Below are 21939 nucleotides of genomic sequence, written 5' to 3'. Positions count from 1 at the left end.
AGAGACTGTTACTGTCAGGGTTAATGTAACAGAGACTGCTACTGTCAGGGTTAATGTAACAGAGACTGTTACTGTCAGGGTTAATGTAACAGAGACTGTTACTGTCAGGGTTAATGTAACAGAGACTGTTACTGTCAGGGTTAATGTAACAGAGACTGTTACTGTCAGGGTTAATGTTACAGAGACTGTTACTGTCAGGGTTAATGAGCTCCAGACTGTTACTGTCAGGGTTAATGTAACAGAGACTGTTACTGTCAGGGTTAATGTAACAGAGACTGTTACTGTCAGGGTTAATGTAACAGAGACTGCTACTGTCAGGGTTAATGTAACAGAGACTGTTACTGTCAGGGTTAATGTAACAGAGACTGTTACTGTCAGGGTTAATGTAACAGAGACTGCTACTGTCAGGGTTAATGAGCTCCAGACTGTTACTGTCAGGGTTAATGTAACAGAGACTGTTACTGTCAGGGTTAATGTAACAGAGACTGTTACTGTCAGGGTTAATGTAACAGAGACTGTTACTGTCAGGGTTAATGTAACATAGACTGTTACTGTCAGGGTTAATGTAACAGAGACTGTTACTGTCAGGGTTAATGTAACAGAGACTGTTACTGTCAGGGTTAATGTTACAGAGACTGTTACTGTCAGGGTTAATGTAACAGAGACTGTTACTGTCAGGGTTAATGTAACAGAGACTGTTACTGTCAGGGTTAATGTAACAGAGACTGTTACTGTCAGGGTTAATGTAACAGAGACTGTTACTGTCAGGGTTAATGTAACAGAGACTGTTACTGGCAGGGTTAATGTAACAGAGACTGTTACTGTCAGGGTTAATGTTACAGAGACTGTTACTGTCAGGGTTAATGAGCTCCAGACTGTTACTGTCAGGGTTAATGTTACAGAGACTGTTACTGTCAGGGTTAATGTAACAGAGACTGTTACTGTCAGGGTTAATGTAACAGAGACTGTTACTGTCAGGGTTAATGTAACAGAGACTGTTACTGGCAGGGTTAATGTAACAGAGACTGTTACTGTCAGGGTTAATGTAACAGAGACTGTTACTGTCAGGGTTAATGTAACAGAGACTGTTACTGTCAGGGTTAATGTTACAGAGACTGTTACTGTCAGGGTTAATGTAACAGAGACTGTTACTGTCAGGGTTAATGTAACAGAGACTGTTACTGTCAGGGTTAATGTAACAGAGACTGTTACTGTCAGGGTTAATGTAACAGAGACTGTTACTGTCAGGGTTAATGTAACAGAGACTGTTACTGTCAGGGTTAATGTAACAGAGACTGTTACTGTCAGGGTTAATGTAACAGAGACTGTTACTGTCAGGGTTAATGTTACAGAGACTGTTACTGTCAGGGTTAATGAGCTCCAGACTGTTACTGTCAGGGTTAATGTAACAGAGACTGTTACTGTCAGGGTTAATGAGCTCCAGACTGTTACTGACAGGGTTAATGAGCTCCAGACTGTTACTGTCAGGGTTAATGAGCTCCAGACTGTTACTGTCAGGGTTAATGAGCTCCAGACTGTTACTGACAGGGTTAATGAGCTCCAGACTGTTACTGTCAGGGTTAATGTAACAGAGACTGTTACTGTCAGGGTTAATGTAACAGAGACTGTTACTGTCAGGGTTAATGTAACAGAGACTGTTACTGTCAGGGTTAATGTAACAGAGACTGCTACTGTCAGGGTTAATGTAACAGAGACTGTTACTGTCAGGGTTAATGTAACAGAGACTGTTACTGTCAGGGTTAATGTAACAGAGACTGCTACTGTCAGGGTTAATGTAACAGAGACTGTTACTGTCAGGGTTAATGAGCTCCAGACTGTTACTGTCAGGGTTAATGTAACAGAGACTGTTACTGTCAGGGTTAATGTAACAGAGACTGTTACTGTCAGGGTTAATGTAACAGAGACTGTTACTGTCAGGGTTAATGAGCTCCAGACTGTTACTGGCTGTCAACTACAGCTGCTGCGGTCATCATCTCTGATCTCAACCTTCACCACAACACAACACTGTCATCCTCCCTCATCCTGTCTGTGTGTGTGTGTGAGATATTCATGTGACAGTACATGGCTAACCAGTACCTTGTAAAAAAAAAACACATTGGTTTTCCTACTCCAAGATCTCTTTAAATATGCTGATTTCTTAGTAGAATTGATAGGTGGAAGGTCATTTATTTATTTATGAATTATGTTCAGGCACACTTTTGGGCAACATGTATTTATTTATGAATTATGTTCAGGCACACTGTTGGGCAACATGTATTTATTTATGAATTATGTTCAGGCACACTGTTGGGCAACATGTATTTATTTATGAATTATGTTCAGGCACACTGTTGGGCAACATTAATTTATTTATGAATTATGTTCAGGCACACTGTTGGGCAACATGTATTTATTTATGAATTATGTTCAGGCATACTGTTGGGCAACATGTATTTATTTATGAATTATGTTCAGGCACACTGTTGGGCAACATTAATTTATTTATGAATTATGTTCAGGCATACTGTTGGGCAACATGTATTTATTTATGAATTATGTTCAGGCATACTGTTGGGCAACATGTATTTATTTATGAATTATGTTCAGGCATCCTGTTGGGCAACATTAATTTATTTATGAATTATGTTCAGGCATACTGTTGGGCAACATGTATTTATTTATGAATTATGTTCAGGCATACTGTTGGGCAACATGAATTTATTTATGAATTATGTTCAGGCACACTGTTGGGCAACATTAATTTATTTATGAATTATGTTCAGGCATACTGTTGGGCAACATTCATTTAACAAAGGAAACGGACAAACCTGAGCTAGAAAACCTTTACAAAAGGAGAACTTTTAACATCTATAGACGGAGAACGGAAATAGTTGTTATCGACTTGTATTGTTTTCTTCTATTGTGAACTGAAATAAGAATTAAAAAACAAAAAAATAAACTTGTCAGGGATATTGTCACGGCCCCTCCTCTGTAGTGCAGGGGCGGTTCCTCCTGCAGGCGGAGGGTCGTTAGTGATTGGAGCCACCTGGGCTTCAGGGTATTTATACTGCTTCACTAATCTCTCTCGTCTCTCTCCTCCAGGAATGATCCTGTTTTGTTTGTTCTTTTGTAGTTTTACATAGTTTTCACACAAAAAAAACAACAACAGTTAAACAAGAGTTCCCCCCAAAACCACAGGTCATGGGGTCAGACAGGACCTCGAACAGTTCAAGTCAGACACAGTGATGTAGTCGAGTCACTAAGCCGCCAGTCTCAAGTCCCTGGTGATGAGTCCAAGTCTGCAGTCGCCACTGGCCCCGAGACCTGATCCCAGAGCAGTAGTTAGAGGCTTCAGTATCCACCCAGCACCACCCCAACCTAGGCACCACCCCAACCTAGCCCCCCCCCCCCCCCCAAAAGGTTCAGAGGTTCAGAGGTCAAAACACCACGCAGCTGTTGATATCAAACATCCGCGGACGCGTCCGTTTCCTGGCCTGGTTCACCGCTGTCCTCACCGCACACTCGAACACTTGCTGCACGCCGCGGTTGCTTAGCGATGAGCACTCCAGGTATCCCTTGGCCCGTATGTCCTGAGCGAGACGTTTGCCCTCGGCGGCGGAGGAGCAGGAGGCGCTGTGAGGCCCGGAGTCACGCTGGTCCGTCTGGGTGGCCACCACCAGCACCGGGACACGGGGAAGGTTGTCACGCACCTACAATGACATTAAAATGGTTTTAAAATACCATTTTGTTATAGTCAAATAGTTTTAAACATGTGTTTTGATACAGGATATATGAAGCCAGAGTTGGGCTCAATTCCATTTCAACTCAGGAAGTGAACTGAAATCCTAATTCCAATTCCTTCTCACTGCTTCTCAATGAGAGAGAGAGAGAGAGAGAGAGAGAGACAGAGAGAGAGAGAGGCAGAGAGACAGAGAGAGAGAGAAAGAGAGAGAGACAGAGAGAGAGAGAGAGAGAGAGAGAGAGAGACAGAGAGAGAGAGATACAGAGAGAGAGAGTGACAGAGAGAGAGACAGAGAGAGAGACAGAGAGAGAGACAGAGAGAGAGAGAAAATAAAAAAATGGAAACAGATCTTTAGTTTACCGAAGCATCCAACCACTGATCTCGTGTCTACTTCCTGAATTGACTCAAATGATTATTTCAGACGTGTCTGTAAGAATATAAAAAGGTTGTTTGGTTTAGCGGTCTGAGCTGCTGCCTGTGGAGAGCTTGTCCTACGTAGCGTCGGGTTGGAATCCGTCCCACCGCTCTCTCTCTCTCCGACCTTTCACCTCTCTCTATCCAATAAAAACACACACACACAGAACACTTCCAGAAGGATCTACTCAGAGAGTAGGAAAAGGTCGTCCCCGTACCTCTACCAGCCACTTGTGCTTGACGCTGGCGAGGGAGGCGGCGTTGGCCACGGAGTAGCAGATCAGGACCACATCCGCCTGCTGATAGGACATCGGACGGATCTGTCTGAACGTGTCATTTCCTGCCGTGTCCCACAAACCCAGGTTGATCTGGAGAGTAAAAACAAATATGTTATAAATGTGTCTTTTAAAAAAAAAAAAGTTTTAATTATTCAATGATTTTTTTGTTGTTGTTCTGTCTTCTTCGAAATCATATTTGTAATGTTTTAAAATGTTTTATTCTTTGTGACGTTGAGATTTTTTAAAATAAAGATCTTTAAATAAAGCATTACAAAGACAACACAAACAGGGATAAACAGCCTCATTACCATCAGAGGGGGTTAAAGGTCGTGAAGGATGTGTCAGGGGGGTCATTTCCTGATCAGGTGACCCTCCGACCTCTCCAGTGTGTTGTGATGTTGACACTGCCGTGTTAATGTATGCTGATAGTTCAATGATGTAATATGTAAATTCCAGTCTGAAGCAAGTAGCCTAGCAACAGGGTAGCCTAGCGACAGGGTAGCCGAGTGGTTAGATCGTTGGGCCAGTAACCAATTATGTTGCTGTATTGAAACCCCGAGCTGACAAGGTAAAAAAAACATGTCGTTCTGCCCCCTGAACAAGGCAGTTAACCCTACTGTTCCTAGACCAGTTAACCCACTGTTCCTAGACCAGTTAACCCACTGTTCCTAGACCAGTTAACCCACTGTTCCTAGACCAGTTAACCCACTGTTCCTAGACCAGTTAACCCTACTGTTCCTAGACCAGTTAACCCACTGTTCCTAGACCAGTTAACCCTACTGTTCCTAGACCAGTTAACCCACTGTTCCTAGACCAGTTAACCCTACTGTTCCTAGACCAGTTAACCCTACTGTTCCTAGACCAGTTAACCCTACTGTTCCTAGACCAGTTAACCCACTGTTCCTAGACCAGTTAACCCACTGTTCCTAGACCAGTTAACCCACTGTTCCTAGACCAGTTAACCCTACTGTTCCTAGACCAGTTAACCCACTGTTCCTAGACCAGTTAACCCTACTGTTCCTAGACCAGTTAACCCACTGTTCCTCGGTAGGCCATCATTGTAAATAAGAATTTGTTCTTAAATGACTTGCCCTAGTTAAATAAAAAGGTTAAAATATATATATATTTAAGAACCAATTATTAAATAATAATTACATTCTTATTTACAATAAATACAAATGATATATATATATATATATATATATATATATATATATATATATATATATATATATATATATATATATATAAAACTAAAAATGAATACCAAAAAATCCTCTGAATTCCTGTCCCTCAGCCATGAGGTCGTTTTGTCCCCGTCTCTATCGAGTCCCATGTTTTATATTTTAAAAACCATAAAACTCTGGAAACCAAAACTCATATGTAGAAAATAGATCATCAACGTGCCTACTGAATAAGATCTAGAAACCGCTAACAACCAACACGTCAGACAATCACCATGTTGCTTGGCGCTGAACTGGGGATTGTCTGGCAGATCTTTCGTTAACGCTCATAAGGACCAGTCTAAATGAAGAAACAGGCCGGATCTGGTCCGCGGGCCGCCAGTTGAACAGCCCTGATGTAAAGGGTATTATTGTAGTAGGTAAAGGGTTTTATTGTAGTAGGTAAAGGGTATTATTGTAGTAGGTAAAGGGTATTATTGTAGTAGGTAAAGGGTATTATTGTAGTAGGTAAAGGGTATTATTGTAGTAGGTAAAGGGTATTATTGTAGTAGGTAAAGGGTATTATTGTAGTAGGTAATGATGTAAAGGGTATTATTGTAGTAGGTAAAGGGTATTATTGTAGTAGGTAAAGGGTATTATTGTAGTAGGTAAAGGGTATTATTGTAGTAGGTAAAGGGTTTTATTGTAGTAGGTAAAGGGTATTATTGTAGTAGGTAAAGGGTATTATTGTAGTAGGTAAAGGGTATTATTGTAGTAGGTAAAGGGTTTTATTGTAGTAGGTAAAGGGTATTATTGTAGTAGGTAAAGGGTATTATTGTAGTAGGTAAAGGGTATTATTGTAGTAGGTAATGATGTAAAGGGTATTATTGTAGTAGGTAACGGGTATTATTGTAGTAGGTAAAGGGTATTATTGTAGTAGTTAAAGGGTATTATTGTAGTAGGTAAAGGGTATTATTGTAGAAGGTAAAGGGTATTATTGTAGTAGGTAAAGGGTATTATTGTAGTAGGTAAAGGGTATTATTGTAGTAGGTAATGATGTAAAGGGTATTATTGTAGTAGGTAAAGGGTATTATTGTAGTAGGTAAAGGGTATTATTGTAGTAGGTAAAGGGTATTATTGTAGTAGGTAAAGGGTATTATTGTAGTAGGTAAAGGGTATTATTGTAGTAGGTAAAGGGTATTATTGTAGTAGTTAAAGGGTATTATTGTAGTAGGTAAAGGGTATTATTGTAGTAGGTAAAGGGTATTATTGTAGTAGGTAAAGGGTATTATTGTAGTAGGTAATGATGTAAAGGGTATTATTGTAGTAGGTAAAGGGTATTATTGTAGTAGGTAAAGGGTATTATTGTAGTAGGTAAAGGGTATTATTGTAGTAGGTAAAGGGTATTATTGTAGTAGGTAAAGGGTATTATTGTAGTAGGTAAAGGGTATTATTGTAGTAGGTAAAGGGTATTATTGTAGTAGGTAAAGGGTATTATTGTAGTAGGTAAAGGGTATTATTGTAGTAGGTAAAGGGTATTATTGTAGTAGGTAAAGGGTATTATTGTAGTAGGTAAAGGGTATTATTGTAGTAGGTAAAGGGTATTATTGTAGTAGGTAAAGGGTATTATTGTAGTAGGTAAAGGGTATTATTGTAGTAGGTAAAGGGTATTATTGTAGTAGGTAAAGGGTATTATTGTAGTAGGTAAAGGGTATTATTGTAGTAGGTAAAGGGTATTATTGTAGTAGGTAAAGGGTATTATTGTAGTAGGTAAAGGGTATTATTGTAGTAGGTAAAGGGTATTATTGTAGTAGGTAAAGGGTATTATTGTAGTAGGTAAAGGGTATTATTGTAGTCGGTAAAGGGTTTTATTGTAGTAGGTAAAGGGTATTATTGTAGTAGGTAAAGGGTATTATTGTAGTAGGTAAAGGGTATTATTGTAGTAGGTAAAGGCTATTATTGTAGTAGGTAAAGGGTATTATTGTAGTAGGTAAAGGGTATTATTGTAGTAGGTAAAGGGTATTATTGTAGTAGGTAAAGGGTATTATTGTAGTAGGTAAAGGGTATTATTGTAGTAGTTAAAGGGTATTATTGTAGTAGGTAAAGGGTATTATTGTAGTAGGTAAAGGGTATTATTGTAGTAGGTAAAGGGCATTATTGTAGTAGGTAAAGGGTATTATTGTAGTAGGTAATGATGTAAAGGGTATTATTGTAGTAGGTAATGATGTAAAGGGTATTATTGTAGTAGGTAAAGGGTATTATTGTAGTAGGTAAAGGGTATTATTGTAGTAGGTAAAGGGTATTATTGTAGTAGTTAAAGGGTATTATTGTAGTAGGTAAAGGGTATTATTGTAGTAGGTAAAGGGTATTATTGTAGTAGGTAAAGGGTATTATTGTAGTAGGTAAAGGGTATTATTGTAGTAGGTAAAGGGTATTATTGTAGTAGGTAAAGGGTATTATTGTAGTAGGTAAAGGGTATTATTGTAGTAGGTAAAGGGTATTATTGTAGTAGGTAAAGGGTATTATTGTAGTAGGTAATGATGTAAAGGGTATTATTGTAGTAGTTAAAGGGTATTATTGTAGTAGGTAAAGGGTATTATTGTAGTAGGTAAAGGGTATTATTGTAGTAGGTAAAGGGTATTATTGTAGTAGGTAAAGGGTATTATTGTAGTAGTTAAAGGGTATTATTGTAGTAGGTAAAGGGTATTATTGTAGTAGGTAAAGGGTATTATTGTAGTAGTTAAAGGGTATTATTGTAGTAGGTAAAGGGTATTATTGTAGTAGGTAAAGGGTATTATTGTAGTAGGTAAAGGGTATTATGGTAGTAGGTAAAGGGTATTATTGTAGTAGGTAAAGGGTATTATTGTAGTAGGTAAAGGGTATTATTGTAGTAGTTAAAGGGTATTATTGTAGTAGGTAAAGGGTATTATTGTAGTAGGTAAAGGGTATTATTGTAGTAGGTAAATGGTATTATTGTAGTAGGTAAAGGGTATTATTGTAGTAGGTAATGATGTAAAGGGTATTATTGTAGTAGGTAAAGGGTATTATTGTAGTAGGTAAAGGGTATTATTGTAGTAGGTAAAGGGTATTATTGTAGTAGGTAATGAGGTAAAGGGTATTATTGTAGTAGGTAATGATGTAAAGGGTATTATTGTAGTAGGTAAAGGGTATTATTGTAGTAGGTAAAGGGTATTATTGTAGTAGGTAATGATGTAAAGGGTATTATTGTAGTAGGTAAAGGGTATTATTGTAGTAGGTAAAGGGTATTATTGTAGTAGGTAATGATGTAAAGGGTATTATTGTAGTAGGTAAAGGGTATTATTGTAGTAGGTAAAGGGTATTATTGTAGTAGGTAATGATGTAAAGGGTATTATTGTAGTAGGTAAAGGGTATTATTGTAGTAGTTAAAGGGTATTATTGTAGTAGGTAAAGGGTATTATTGTAGTAGGTAAAGGGTATTATTGTAGTAGGTAAAGGGTATTATTGTAGTAGGTAAAGGGTATTATTGTAGTAGGTAATGATGTAAAGGGTATTATTGTAGTAGTTAAAGGGTATTATTGTAGTAGGTAAAGGGTATTATTGTAGTAGGTAAAGGGTATTATTGTAGTAGGTAAAGGGTATTATTGTAGTAGGTAAAGGGTATTATTGTAGTAGTTAAAGGGTATTATTGTAGTAGGTAAAGGGTATTATTGTAGTAGGTAAAGGGTATTATTGTAGTAGTTAAAGGGTATTATTGTAGTAGGTAAAGGGTATTATTGTAGTAGGTAAAGGGTATTATTGTAGTAGGTAAAGGGTATTATGGTAGTAGGTAAAGGGTATTATTGTAGTAGGTAAAGGGTATTATTGTAGTAGGTAAAGGGTATTATTGTAGTAGTTAAAGGGTATTATTGTAGTAGGTAAAGGGTATTATTGTAGTAGGTAAAGGGTATTATTGTAGTAGGTAAATGGTATTATTGTAGTAGGTAAAGGGTATTATTGTAGTAGGTAATGATGTAAAGGGTATTATTGTAGTAGGTAAAGGGTATTATTGTAGTAGGTAAAGGGTATTATTGTAGTAGGTAAAGGGTATTATTGTAGTAGGTAATGAGGTAAAGGGTATTATTGTAGTAGGTAATGATGTAAAGGGTATTATTGTAGTAGGTAAAGGGTATTATTGTAGTAGGTAAAGGGTATTATTGTAGTAGGTAATGATGTAAAGGGTATTATTGTAGTAGGTAAAGGGTATTATTGTAGTAGGTAAAGGGTATTATTGTAGTAGGTAATGATGTAAAGGGTATTATTGTAGTAGGTAAAGGGTATTATTGTAGTAGGTAAAGGGTATTATTGTAGTAGGTAATGATGTAAAGGGTATTATTGTAGTAGGTAAAGGGTATTATTGTAGTAGTTAAAGGGTATTATTGTAGTAGGTAAAGGGTATTATTGTAGTAGGTAAAGGGTATTATTGTAGTAGGTAAAGGGTATTATTGTAGTAGGTAAAGGGTATTATTGTAGTAGTTAAAGGGTATTATTGTAGTAGGTAAAGGGTATTATTGTAGTAGGTAAAGGGTATTATTGTAGTAGGTAAAGGGTATTATTGTAGTAGGTAAAGTGTATTATTGTAGTAGGTAAAGGGTATTATTGTAGTAGGTAAAGGGTATTATTGTAGTAGGTAAAGGGTATTATTGTAGTAGGTAAAGGGTATTATTGTAGTAGGTAAAGGGTATTATTGTAGTAGGTAAAGGGTATTATTGTAGTAGGTAATGATGTAAAGGGTATTATTGTAGTAGGTAAAGGGTATTATTGTAGTAGTTAAAGGGTATTATTGTAGTAGGTAAAGGGTATTATTGTAGTAGTTAAAGGGTATTATTGTAGTAGTTAAAGGGTATTATTGTAGTAGTTAAAGGGTATTATTGTAGTAGGTAAAGGGTATTATTGTAGTAGGTAAAGGGTATTATTGTAGTAGGTAAAGGGTATTATTGTAGTAGGTAAAGGGTATTATTGTAGTAGGTAAAGGGTATTATTGTAGTAGGTAAAGGGTATTATTGTAGTAGGTAAAGGGTATTATTGTAGTAGTTAAAGGGTATTATTGTAGAAGGTAAAGGGTATTATTGTAGTAGGTAAAGGGTATTATTGTAGTAGGTAAAGGGTATTATTGTAGTAGGTAAAGGGTATTATTGTAGTAGGTAAAGGGTATTATTGTAGTAGGTAAAGGGTATTATTGTAGTAGGTAAAGGGTATTATTGTAGTAGGTAAAGGGTATTATTGTAGTAGGTAAAGGGTATTATTGTAGTAGGTAAAGGGTATTATTGTAGTAGGTAAAGGGTATTATTGTAGTAGTTAAAGGGTATTATTGTAGTAGGTAATGATGTAAAGGGTATTATTGTAGTAGGTAAAGGGTATTATTGTAGTAGGTAAAGGGTATTATTGTAGTAGGTAAAGGGTATTATTGTAGTAGGTAAAGGGTATTATTGTAGTAGTTAAAGGGTATTATTGTAGTAGGTAAAGGGTATTATTGTAGTAGGTAAAGGGTATTATTGTAGTAGGTAAAGGGTATTATTGTAGTAGGTAAAGGGTATTATTGTAGTAGGTAAAGGGTTTTATTGTAGTAGGTAAAGGGTATTATTGTAGTAGGTAAAGGGTATTATTGTAGTAGGTAAAGGGTTTTATTGTAGTAGGTAAAGGGTATTATTGTAGTAGTTAAAGGGTATTATTGTAGTAGGTAAAGGGTATTATTGTAGTAGTTAAAGGGTATTATTGTAGTAGGTAAAGGGTATTATTGTAGTAGGTAATGATGTAAAGGGTATTATTGTAGTAGGTAAAGGGTATTATTGTAGTAGGTAAAGGGTATTATTGTAGTAGGTAAAGGGTATTATTGTAGTAGGTAAAGGCTATTATTGTAGTAGGTAAAGGGTATTATTGTACTAGGTAAAGGGTATTATTGTAGTAGGTAAAGGGTATTATTGTAGTAGGTAAATGGTATTATTGTAGTAGGTAAAGGGTATTATTGTAGTAGGTAAAGAGTAGTATTGTAGTAGGTAAAGGGTATTATTGTAGTAGGTAAAGGGTATTATTGTAGTAGTTAAAGGGTATTATTGTAGTAGGTAAAGGGTATTATTGTAGTAGGTAAAGGGTATTATTGTAGTAGGTAAAGGGTATTATTGTAGTAGGTAAAGGGTATTATTGTAGTAGGTAATGATGTAAAGGGTATTATTGTAGTAGTTAAAGGGTATTATTGTAGTAGGTAAAGGGTATTATTGTAGTAGGTAAAGGGTATTATTGTAGTAGGTAAAGGGTATTATTGTAGTAGGTAAAGGGTATTATTGTAGTAGGCAAAGGGTATTATTGTAGTAGGTAAAGGGTATTATTGTAGTAGGTAAAGGGTATTATTGTAGTAGGTAAAGGGTATTATTGTAGTAGGTAATGATGTAAAGGGTATTATTGTAGTAGTTAAAGGGTATTATTGTAGTAGGTAAAGGGTATTATTGTAGTAGGTAAAGGGTATTATTGTAGTAGGTAAAGGGTATTATTGTAGTAGGTAAAGGGTATTATTGTAGTAGGTAAAGGGTATTATTGTAGTAGGTAAAGGGTATTATTGTAGTAGGTAATGATGTAAAGGGTATTATTGTAGTAGTTAAAGGGTATTATTGTAGTAGGTAAAGGGTATTATTGTAGTAGGTAAAGGGTATTATTGTAGTAGGTAAAGGGTATTATTGTAGTAGGTAAAGGGTATTATTGTAGTAGGTAAAGGGTATTATTGTAGTAGGTAAAGGGTATTATTGTAGTAGGTAATGATGTAAAGGGTATTATTGTAGTAGTTAAAGGGTATTATTGTAGTAGGTAAAGGGTATTATTGTAGTAGTTAAAGGGTATTATTGTAGTAGGTAAAGGGTATTATTGTAGTAGGTAAAGGGTATTATGGTAGTAGGTAAAGGGTATTATTGTAGTAGGTAAAGGGTATTATTGTAGTAGGTAAAGGGTATTATTGTAGTAGTTAAAGGGTATTATTGTAGTAGGTAAAGGGTATTATTGTAGTAGGTAAAGGGTATTATTGTAGTAGGTAAATGGTATTATTGTAGTAGGTAAAGGGTATTATTGTAGTAGGTAATGATGTAAAGGGTATTATTGTAGTAGGTAAAGGGTATTATTGTAGTAGGTAAAGGGTATTATTGTAGTAGGTAAAGGGTATTATTGTAGTAGGTAATGAGGTAAAGGGTATTATTGTAGTAGGTAATGATGTAAAGGGTATTATTGTAGTAGGTAAAGGGTATTATTGTAGTAGGTAAAGGGTATTATTGTAGTAGGTAATGATGTAAAGGGTATTATTGTAGTAGGTAAAGGGTATTATTGTAGTAGGTAAAGGGTATTATTGTAGTAGGTAATGATGTAAAGGGTATTATTGTAGTAGGTAAAGGGTATTATTGTAGTAGGTAAAGGGTATTATTGTAGTAGGTAATGATGTAAAGGGTATTATTGTAGTAGGTAAAGGGTATTATTGTAGTAGTTAAAGGGTAATATTGTAGTAGGTAAAGGGTATTATTGTAGTAGGTAAAGGGTATTATTGTAGTAGGTAAAGGGTATTATTGTAGTAGGTAAAGGGTATTATTGTAGTAGTTAAAGGGTATTATTGTAGTAGGTAAAGGGTATTATTGTAGTAGGTAAAGGGTATTATTGTAGTAGGTAAAGGGTATTATTGTAGTAGGTAAAGTGTATTATTGTAGTAGGTAAAGGGTATTATTGTAGTAGGTAAAGGGTATTATTGTAGTAGGTAAAGGGTATTATTGTAGTAGGTAAAGGGTATTATTGTAGTAGGTAAAGGGTATTATTGTAGTAGGTAAAGGGTATTATTGTAGTAGGTAATGATGTAAAGGGTATTATTGTAGTAGGTAAAGGGTATTATTGTAGTAGTTAAAGGGTATTATTGTAGTAGGTAAAGGGTATTATTGTAGTAGTTAAAGGGTATTATTGTAGTAGTTAAAGGGTATTATTGTAGTAGTTAAAGGGTATTATTGTAGTAGGTAAAGGGTATTATTGTAGTAGGTAAAGGGTATTATTGTAGTAGGTAAAGGGTATTATTGTAGTAGGTAAAGGGTATTATTGTAGTAGGTAAAGGGTATTATTGTAGTAGGTAAAGGGTATTATTGTAGTAGGTAAAGGGTATTATTGTAGTAGGTAAAGGGTATTATTGTAGTAGTTAAAGGGTATTATTGTAGAAGGTAAAGGGTATTATTGTAGTAGGTAAAGGGTATTATTGTAGTAGGTAAAGGGTATTATTGTAGTAGGTAAAGGGTATTATTGTAGTAGGTAAAGGGTATTATTGTAGTAGGTAAAGGGTATTATTGTAGTAGGTAAAGGGTATTATTGTAGTAGGTAAAGGGTATTATTGTAGTAGGTAAAGGGTATTATTGTAGTAGGTAAAGGGTATTATTGTAGTAGGTAAAGGGTATTATTGTAGTAGTTAAAGGGTATTATTGTAGTAGGTAATGATGTAAAGGGTATTATTGTAGTAGGTAAAGGGTATTATTGTAGTAGGTAAAGGGTATTATTGTAGTAGGTAAAGGGTATTATTGTAGTAGGTAAAGGGTATTATTGTAGTAGTTAAAGGGTATTATTGTAGTAGGTAAAGGGTATTATTGTAGTAGGTAAAGGGTATTATTGTAGTAGGTAAAGGGTATTATTGTAGTAGGTAAAGGGTATTATTGTAGTAGGTAAAGGGTTTTATTGTAGTAGGTAAAGGGTATTATTGTAGTAGGTAATGGGTATTATTGTAGTAGGTAAAGGGTTTTATTGTAGTAGGTAAAGGGTATTATTGTAGTAGTTAAAGGGTATTATTGTAGTAGGTAAAGGGTATTATTGTAGTAGTTAAAGGGTATTATTGTAGTAGGTAAAGGGTATTATTGTAGTAGGTAATGATGTAAAGGGTATTATTGTAGTAGGTAAAGGGTATTATTGTAGTAGGTAAAGGGTATTATTGTAGTAGGTAAAGGGTATTATTGTAGTAGGTAAAGGGTATTATTGTAGTAGGTAAAGGGTATTATTGTACTAGGTAAAGGGTATTATTGTAGTAGGTAAAGGGTATTATTGTAGTAGGTAAATGGTATTATTGTAGTAGGTAAAGGGTATTATTGTAGTAGGTAAAGAGTAGTATTGTAGTAGGTAAAGGGTATTATTGTAGTAGGTAAAGGGTATTATTGTAGTAGTTAAAGGGTATTATTGTAGTAGGTAAAGGGTATTATTGTAGTAGTTAAAGGGTATTATTGTAGTAGGTAAAGGGTATTATTGTAGTAGTTAAAGGGTATTATTGTAGTAGGTAAAGGGTATTATTGTAGTAGGTAAAGGGTATTATTGTAGTAGGTAAAGGGTATTATTGTAGTAGGTAATGATGTAAAGGGTATTATTGTAGTAGTTAAAGGGTATTATTGTAGTAGGTAAAGGGTATTATTGTAGTAGGTAAAGGGTATTATTGTAGTAGGTAAAGGGTATTATTGTAGTAGGTAAAGGGTATTATTGTAGTAGGTAAAGGGTATTATTGTAGTAGGTAAAGGGTATTATTGTAGTAGGTAAAGGGTATTATTGTAGTAGGTAAAGGGTATTATTGTAGTAGGTAATGATGTAAAGGGTATTATTGTAGTAGTTAAAGGGTATTATTGTAGTAGGTAAAGGGTATTATTGTAGTAGGTAAAGGGTATTATTGTAGTAGGTAAAGGGTATTATTGTAGTAGGTAAAGGGTATTATTGTAGTAGGTAAAGGGTATTATTGTAGTAGGTAAAGGGTATTATTGTAGTAGGTAATGATGTAAAGGGTATTATTGTAGTAGTTAAAGGGTATTATTGTAGTAGGTAAAGGGTATTATTGTAGTAGGTAAAGGGTATTATTGTAGTAGGTAAAGGGTATTATTGTAGTAGGTAAAGGGTATTATTGTAGTAGGTAAAGGGTATTATTGTAGTAGGTAAAGGGTATTATTGTAGTAGGTAATGATGTAAAGGGTATTATTGTAGTAGTTAAAGGGTATTATTGTAGTAGGTAAAGGGTATTATTGTAGTAGTTAAAGGGTATTATTGTAGTAGGTAAAGGGTATTATTGTAGTAGGTAAAGGGTATTATTGTAGTAGGTAAAGGGTATTATTGTAGTAGGTAAAGGGTATTATTGTAGTAGTTAAAGGGTATTATTGTAGTAGGTAAAGGGTATTATTGTAGTAGGTAAAGGGTATTATTGTAGTAGGTAAAGGGTATTATTGTAGTAGGTAATGATGTAAAGGGTATTATTGTAGTAGGTAAAGGGTATTATTGTAGTAGGTAATGATGTAAAGGGTATTATTGTAGTAGGTAAAGGGTATTATTGTAGTAGGTAATGATGTAAAGGGTATTATTGTAGTAGGTAAAGGGTATTATTGTAGTAGTTAAAGGGTATTATTGTAGTAGGTAAAGGGTATTATTGTAGTAGGTAAAGGGTATTATTGTAGTAGGTAAAGGGTATTATTGTAGTAGGTAAAGGGTATTATTGTAGTAGGTAAAGGGTATTATTGTAGTAGGTAAAGGGTATTATTGTAGTAGGTAAAGATGTAAAGGGTATTATTGTAGTAGGTAAAGGGTATTATTGTAGTAGGTAAAGGGTATTATTGTAGTAGGTAATGATGTAAAGGGTATTATTGTAGTAGGTAATGGGTATTATTGTAGTAGGTAAAGGGTATTATTGTAGTAGGTAATGATGTAAAGGGTATTATTGTAGTAGGTAATGGGTATTATTGTAGTAGGTAAAGGGTATTATTGTAGTAGGTAAAGGGTATTATTGTAGTAGGTAAAGGGTATTATTGTAGTAGGTAAAGGGTATTATTGTAGTAGGTAAAGGGTATTATTGTAGTAGGTAAAGGGTATTATTGTAGTAGGTAAAGGGTATTATTGTAGTAGGTAAAGGGTATTATTGTAGTAGTTAAAGGGTATTATTGTAGTAGGTAAAGGGTATTATTGTAGTAGGTAAAGGGTATTATTGTAGTAGGTAAAGGGTATTATTGTAGTAGGTAAAGGGTATTATTGTAGTAGGTAAAGGGTATTATTGTAGTAGGTAAAGGGTATTATTGTAGTAGGTAAAGGGTATTATTGTAGTAGGTAAAGGGTATTATTGTAGTAGTTAAAGGGTATTATTGTAGTAGGTAAAGGGTATTATTGTAGTAGGTAAAGGGTATTATTGTAGTAGGTAAAGGGTATTATTGTAGTAGGTAAAGGGTATTATTGTAGTAGGTAAAGGGTATTATTGTAGTAGGTAAAGGGTATTATTGTAGTAGGTAAAGGGTATTATTGTAGTAGGTAAAGGGTATTATTGTAGTAGGTAAAGGGTATTATTGTAGTAGGTAAAGGGTATTATTGTAGTAGGTAAAGGGTATTATTGTAGTAGGTAAAGGGTATTATTGTAGTAGGTAATGATGTAAAGGGTATTATTGTAGTAGGTAAAGGGTATTATTGTAGTAGGTAAAGGGTATTATTGTAGTAGGTAATGGGTATTATTGTAGTAGGTAAAGGGTATTATTGTAGTAGGTAAAGGGTATTATTGTAGTAGGTAATGATGTAAAGGGTATTATTGTAGTAGGTAAAGGGTATTATTGTAGTAGGTAAAGGGTTTTATTGTAGTAGGTAATGATGTAAAGGGTATTATTGTAGTAGGTAAAGGGTATTATTGTAGTAGGTAAAGGGTATTATTGTAGTAGGTAAAGGGTATTATTGTAGTAGGTAAAGGGTATTATTGTAGTAGGTAAAGGGTATTATTGTAGTAGGTAAAGGGTATTATTGTAGTAGGTAATGATGTAAAGGGTATTATTGTAGTAGGTAAAGGGTATTATTGTAGTAGGTAAAGGGTATTATTGTAGTAGGTAAAGGGTATTATTGTAGTAGGTAATGATGTAAAGGGTATTATTGTAGTAGTTAAAGGGTATTATTGTAGTAGGTAAAGGGTATTATTGTAGTAGGTAAAGGGTATTATTGTAGTAGGTAAAGGGTATTATTGTAGTAGGTAAAGGGTATTATTGTAGTAGGTAAAGGGTATTATTGTAGTAGGTAAAGGGTATTATTGTAGTAGGTAAAGGGTATTATTGTAGTAGGTAAAGGGTATTATTGTAGTAGGTAATGATGTAAAGGGTATTATTGTAGTAGTTAAAGGGTATTATTGTAGTAGGTAAAGGGTATTATTGTAGTAGGTAAAGGGTATTATTGTAGTAGGTAAAGGGTATTATTGTAGTAGGTAAAGGGTATTATTGTAGTAGGTAAAGGGTATTATTGTAGTAGGTAAAGGGTATTATTGTAGTAGGTAATGATGTAAAGGGTATTATTGTAGTAGTTAAAGGGTATTATTGTAGTAGGTAAAGGGTATTATTGTAGTAGGTAAAGGGTATTATTGTAGTAGGTAAAGGGTATTATTGTAGTAGGTAAAGGGTATTATTGTAGTAGGTAAAGGGTATTATTGTAGTAGGTAAAGGGTATTATTGTAGTAGGTAATGATGTAAAGGGTATTATTGTAGTAGTTAAAGGGTATTATTGTAGTAGGTAAAGGGTATTATTGTAGTAGTTAAAGGGTATTATTGTAGTAGGTAAAGGGTATTATTGTAGTAGGTAAAGGGTATTATTGTAGTAGGTAAAGGGTATTATTGTAGTAGGTAAAGGGTATTATTGTAGTAGTTAAAGGGTATTATTGTAGTAGGTAAAGGGTATTATTGTAGTAGGTAAAGGGTATTATTGTAGTAGGTAAAGGGTATTATTGTAGTAGGTAATGATGTAAAGGGTATTATTGTAGTAGGTAAAGGGTATTATTGTAGTAGGTAATGATGTAAAGGGTATTATTGTAGTAGGTAAAGGGTATTATTGTAGTAGGTAATGATGTAAAGGGTATTATTGTAGTAGGTAAAGGGTATTATTGTAGTAGTTAAAGGGTATTATTGTAGTAGGTAAAGGGTATTATTGTAGTAGGTAAAGGGTATTATTGTAGTAGGTAAAGGGTATTATTGTAGTAGGTAAAGGGTATTATTGTAGTAGGTAAAGGGTATTATTGTAGTAGGTAAAGGGTATTATTGTAGTAGGTAAAGATGTAAAGGGTATTATTGTAGTAGGTAAAGGGTATTATTGTAGTAGGTAAAGGGTATTATTGTAGTAGGTAATGATGTAAAGGGTATTATTGTAGTAGGTAATGGGTATTATTGTAGTAGGTAAAGGGTATTATTGTAGTAGGTAATGATGTAAAGGGTATTATTGTAGTAGGTAATGGGTATTATTGTAGTAGGTAAAGGGTATTATTGTAGTAGGTAAAGGGTATTATTGTAGTAGGTAAAGGGTATTATTGTAGTAGGTAAAGGGTATTATTGTAGTAGGTAAAGGGTATTATTGTAGTAGGTAAAGGGTATTATTGTAGTAGGTAAAGGGTATTATTGTAGTAGGTAAAGGGTATTATTGTAGTAGTTAAAGGGTATTATTGTAGTAGGTAAAGGGTATTATTGTAGTAGGTAAAGGGTATTATTGTAGTAGGTAAAGGGTATTATTGTAGTAGGTAAAGGGTATTATTGTAGTAGGTAAAGGGTATTATTGTAGTAGGTAAAGGGTATTATTGTAGTAGGTAAAGGGTATTATTGTAGTAGGTAAAGGGTATTATTGTAGTAGTTAAAGGGTATTATTGTAGTAGGTAAAGGGTATTATTGTAGTAGGTAAAGGGTATTATTGTAGTAGGTAAAGGGTATTATTGTAGTAGGTAAAGGGTATTATTGTAGTAGGTAAAGGGTATTATTGTAGTAGGTAAAGGGTATTATTGTAGTAGGTAAAGGGTATTATTGTAGTAGGTAAAGGGTATTATTGTAGTAGGTAAAGGGTATTATTGTAGTAGGTAAAGGGTATTATTGTAGTAGGTAAAGGGTATTATTGTAGTAGGTAAAGGGTATTATTGTAGTAGGTAATGATGTAAAGGGTATTATTGTAGTAGGTAAAGGGTATTATTGTAGTAGGTAAAGGGTATTATTGTAGTAGGTAATGGGTATTATTGTAGTAGGTAAAGGGTATTATTGTAGTAGGTAAAGGGTATTATTGTAGTAGGTAATGATGTAAAGGGTATTATTGTAGTAGGTAAAGGGTATTATTGTAGTAGGTAAAGGGTTTTATTGTAGTAGGTAATGATGTAAAGGGTATTATTGTAGTAGGTAAAGGGTATTATTGTAGTAGGTAAAGGGTATTATTGTAGTAGGTAAAGGGTATTATTGTAGTAGGTAAAGGGTATTATTGTAGTAGGTAAAGGGTATTATTGTAGTAGGTAAAGGGTATTATTGTAGTAGGTAATGATGTAAAGGGTATTATTGTAGTAGGTAAAGGGTATTATTGTAGTAGGTAAAGGGTATTATTGTAGTAGGTAAAGGGTATTATTGTAGTAGGTAATGGGTATTATTGTAGTAGGTAACGGGTATTATTGTAGTAGTTAAAGGGTATTATTGTAGTAGGTAAAGGGTATTATTGTAGTAGGTAAAGGGTATTATTGTAGTAGGTAAAGGGTATTATTGTAGTAGGTAATGATGTAAAGGGTATTATTGTAGTAGGTAAAGGGTATTATTGTAGTAGGTAAAGGGTATTATTGTAGTAGGTAATGATGTAAAGGGTATTATTGTAGTAGGTAAAGGGTATTATTGTAGTAGGTAAAGGGTATTATTGTAGTAGGTAAAGGGTATTATTGTAGTAGGTAAAGGGTATTATTGTAGTAGGTAAAGGGTATTATTGTAGTAGGTAAAGGGTATTATTGTAGTAGGTAAAGGGTATTATTGTAGTAGGAAATGATGTAAAGGGTATTATTGTAGTAGGTAAAGGGTATTATTGTAGTAGGTAAAGGGTATTATTGTAGTAGGTAAAGGGTATTATTGTAGTAGGTAATGATGTAAAGGGTATTATTGTAGTAGGTAAAGGGTATTATTGTAGTAGTTAAAGGGTATTATTGTAGTAGGTAAAGGGTATTATTGTAGTAGGTAAAGGGTATTATTGTAGTAGGTAAAGGGTATTATTGTAGTAGGTAAAGGGTATTATTGTAGTAGGTAATGATGTAAAGGGTATTATTGTAGTAGGTAAAGGGTATTATTGTAGTAGGTAATGGGTATTATTGTAGTAGGTAAAGGGTATTATTGTAGTAGGTAATGATGTAAAGGGTATTATTGTAGTAGGTAAAGGGTATTATTGTAGTAGGTAAAGGGTATTATTGTAGTAGGTAAAGGGTATTATTGTAGTAGGTAAAGGGTATTATTGTAGTAGGTAAAGGGTATTATTGTAGTAGGTAAAGGGTATTATTGTAGTAGGTAAAGGGTATTATTGTAGTAGGTAACGGGTATTATTGTAGTAGGTAAAGGGTATTATTGTAGTAGGTAACGGGTATTATTGTAGTAGGTAAAGGGTATTATTGTAGTAGGTAATGATGTAAAGGGTATTATTGTAGTAGGTAAAGGGTATTATTGTAGTAGGTAAAGGGTATTATTGTAGTAGGTAAAGGGTATTATTGTAGTAGGTAAAGGGTATTATTGTAGTAGGTAAAGGGTATTATTGTAGTAGTTAAAGGGTATTATTGTAGTAGGTAAAGGGTATTATTGTAGTAGGTAAAGGGTATTATTGTAGTAGGTAAAGGGTATTATTGTAGTAGGTAAAGGGTATTATTGTAGTAGGTAAAGGGTATTATTGTAGTAGGTAAAGGGTATTATTGTAGTAGTTAAAGGGTATTATTGTAGTAGGTAAAGGGTATTATTGTAGTAGGTAAAGGGTATTATTGTAGTAGGTAAAGGGTATTATTGTAGTAGGTAAAGGGTATTATTGTAGTAGGTAAAGGGTATTATTGTAGTAGGTAAAGGGTATTATTGTAGTAGGTAAAGGGTATTATTGTAGTAGGTAAAGGGTATTATTGTAGTAGGTAAAGGGTATTATTGTAGTAGGTAAAGGGTATTATTGTAGTAGGTAATGATGTAAAGGGTATTATTGTAGTAGGTAAAGGGTATTATTGTAGTAGGTAAAGGGTATTATTGTAGTAGGTAAAGGGTATTATTGTAGTAGGTAAAGGGTATTATTGTAGTAGGTAAAGGGTATTATTGTAGTAGGTAAAGGGTATTATTGTAGTAGTTAAAGGGTATTATTGTAGTAGGTAAAGGGTATTATTGTAGTAGTTAAAGGGTATTATTGTAGTAGGTAAAGGGTATTATTGTAGTAGGTAAAGGGTATTATTGTAGTAGGTAAAGGGTATTATTGTAGTAGGTAAAGGGTATTATTGTAGTAGGTAAAGGGTATTATTGTAGTAGGTAATGATGTAAAGGGTATTATTGTAGTAGGTAAAGGGTATTATTGTAGTAGGTAATGATGTAAAGGGTATTATTGTAGT

At 34.1% G+C, this 21939-nt stretch overlaps 1 protein-coding gene across 4 annotated transcripts in view; it reads right to left on the bottom strand.

The window, feature by feature from the left end:
- Positions 1-3411: 3411 nt before the first annotated feature.
- The window catches only part of LOC118936877 (rho-related GTP-binding protein RhoH-like), a 25845-nt gene continuing 7317 nt past the window's right edge, over positions 3412-21939 (bottom strand). For all 4 annotated transcript variants that reach the window (XM_036934438.1, XM_036934437.1, XM_036934436.1 and 1 more), the window contains exons 4-5: positions 4375-4524; positions 3412-3710 (exon numbers count right to left, since the gene is read on the bottom strand). In XM_036934438.1, the coding sequence (XP_036790333.1) occupies positions 3438-3710; positions 4375-4524 (423 nt within the window). In that variant the 3' untranslated portion in view covers positions 3412-3437. The remainder of the gene's footprint in view (positions 3711-4374; positions 4525-21939) is intronic.

Source organism: Oncorhynchus mykiss, chromosome 10 (assembly GCF_013265735.2).
Source record: "Oncorhynchus mykiss isolate Arlee chromosome 10, USDA_OmykA_1.1, whole genome shotgun sequence".
NCBI classification, from domain to species: domain Eukaryota; kingdom Metazoa; phylum Chordata; class Actinopteri; order Salmoniformes; family Salmonidae; genus Oncorhynchus; species Oncorhynchus mykiss.
The sequence above is the reverse complement of the archived record's forward strand: the minus strand, read 5'-3'. Positions and strand labels throughout refer to the sequence as shown.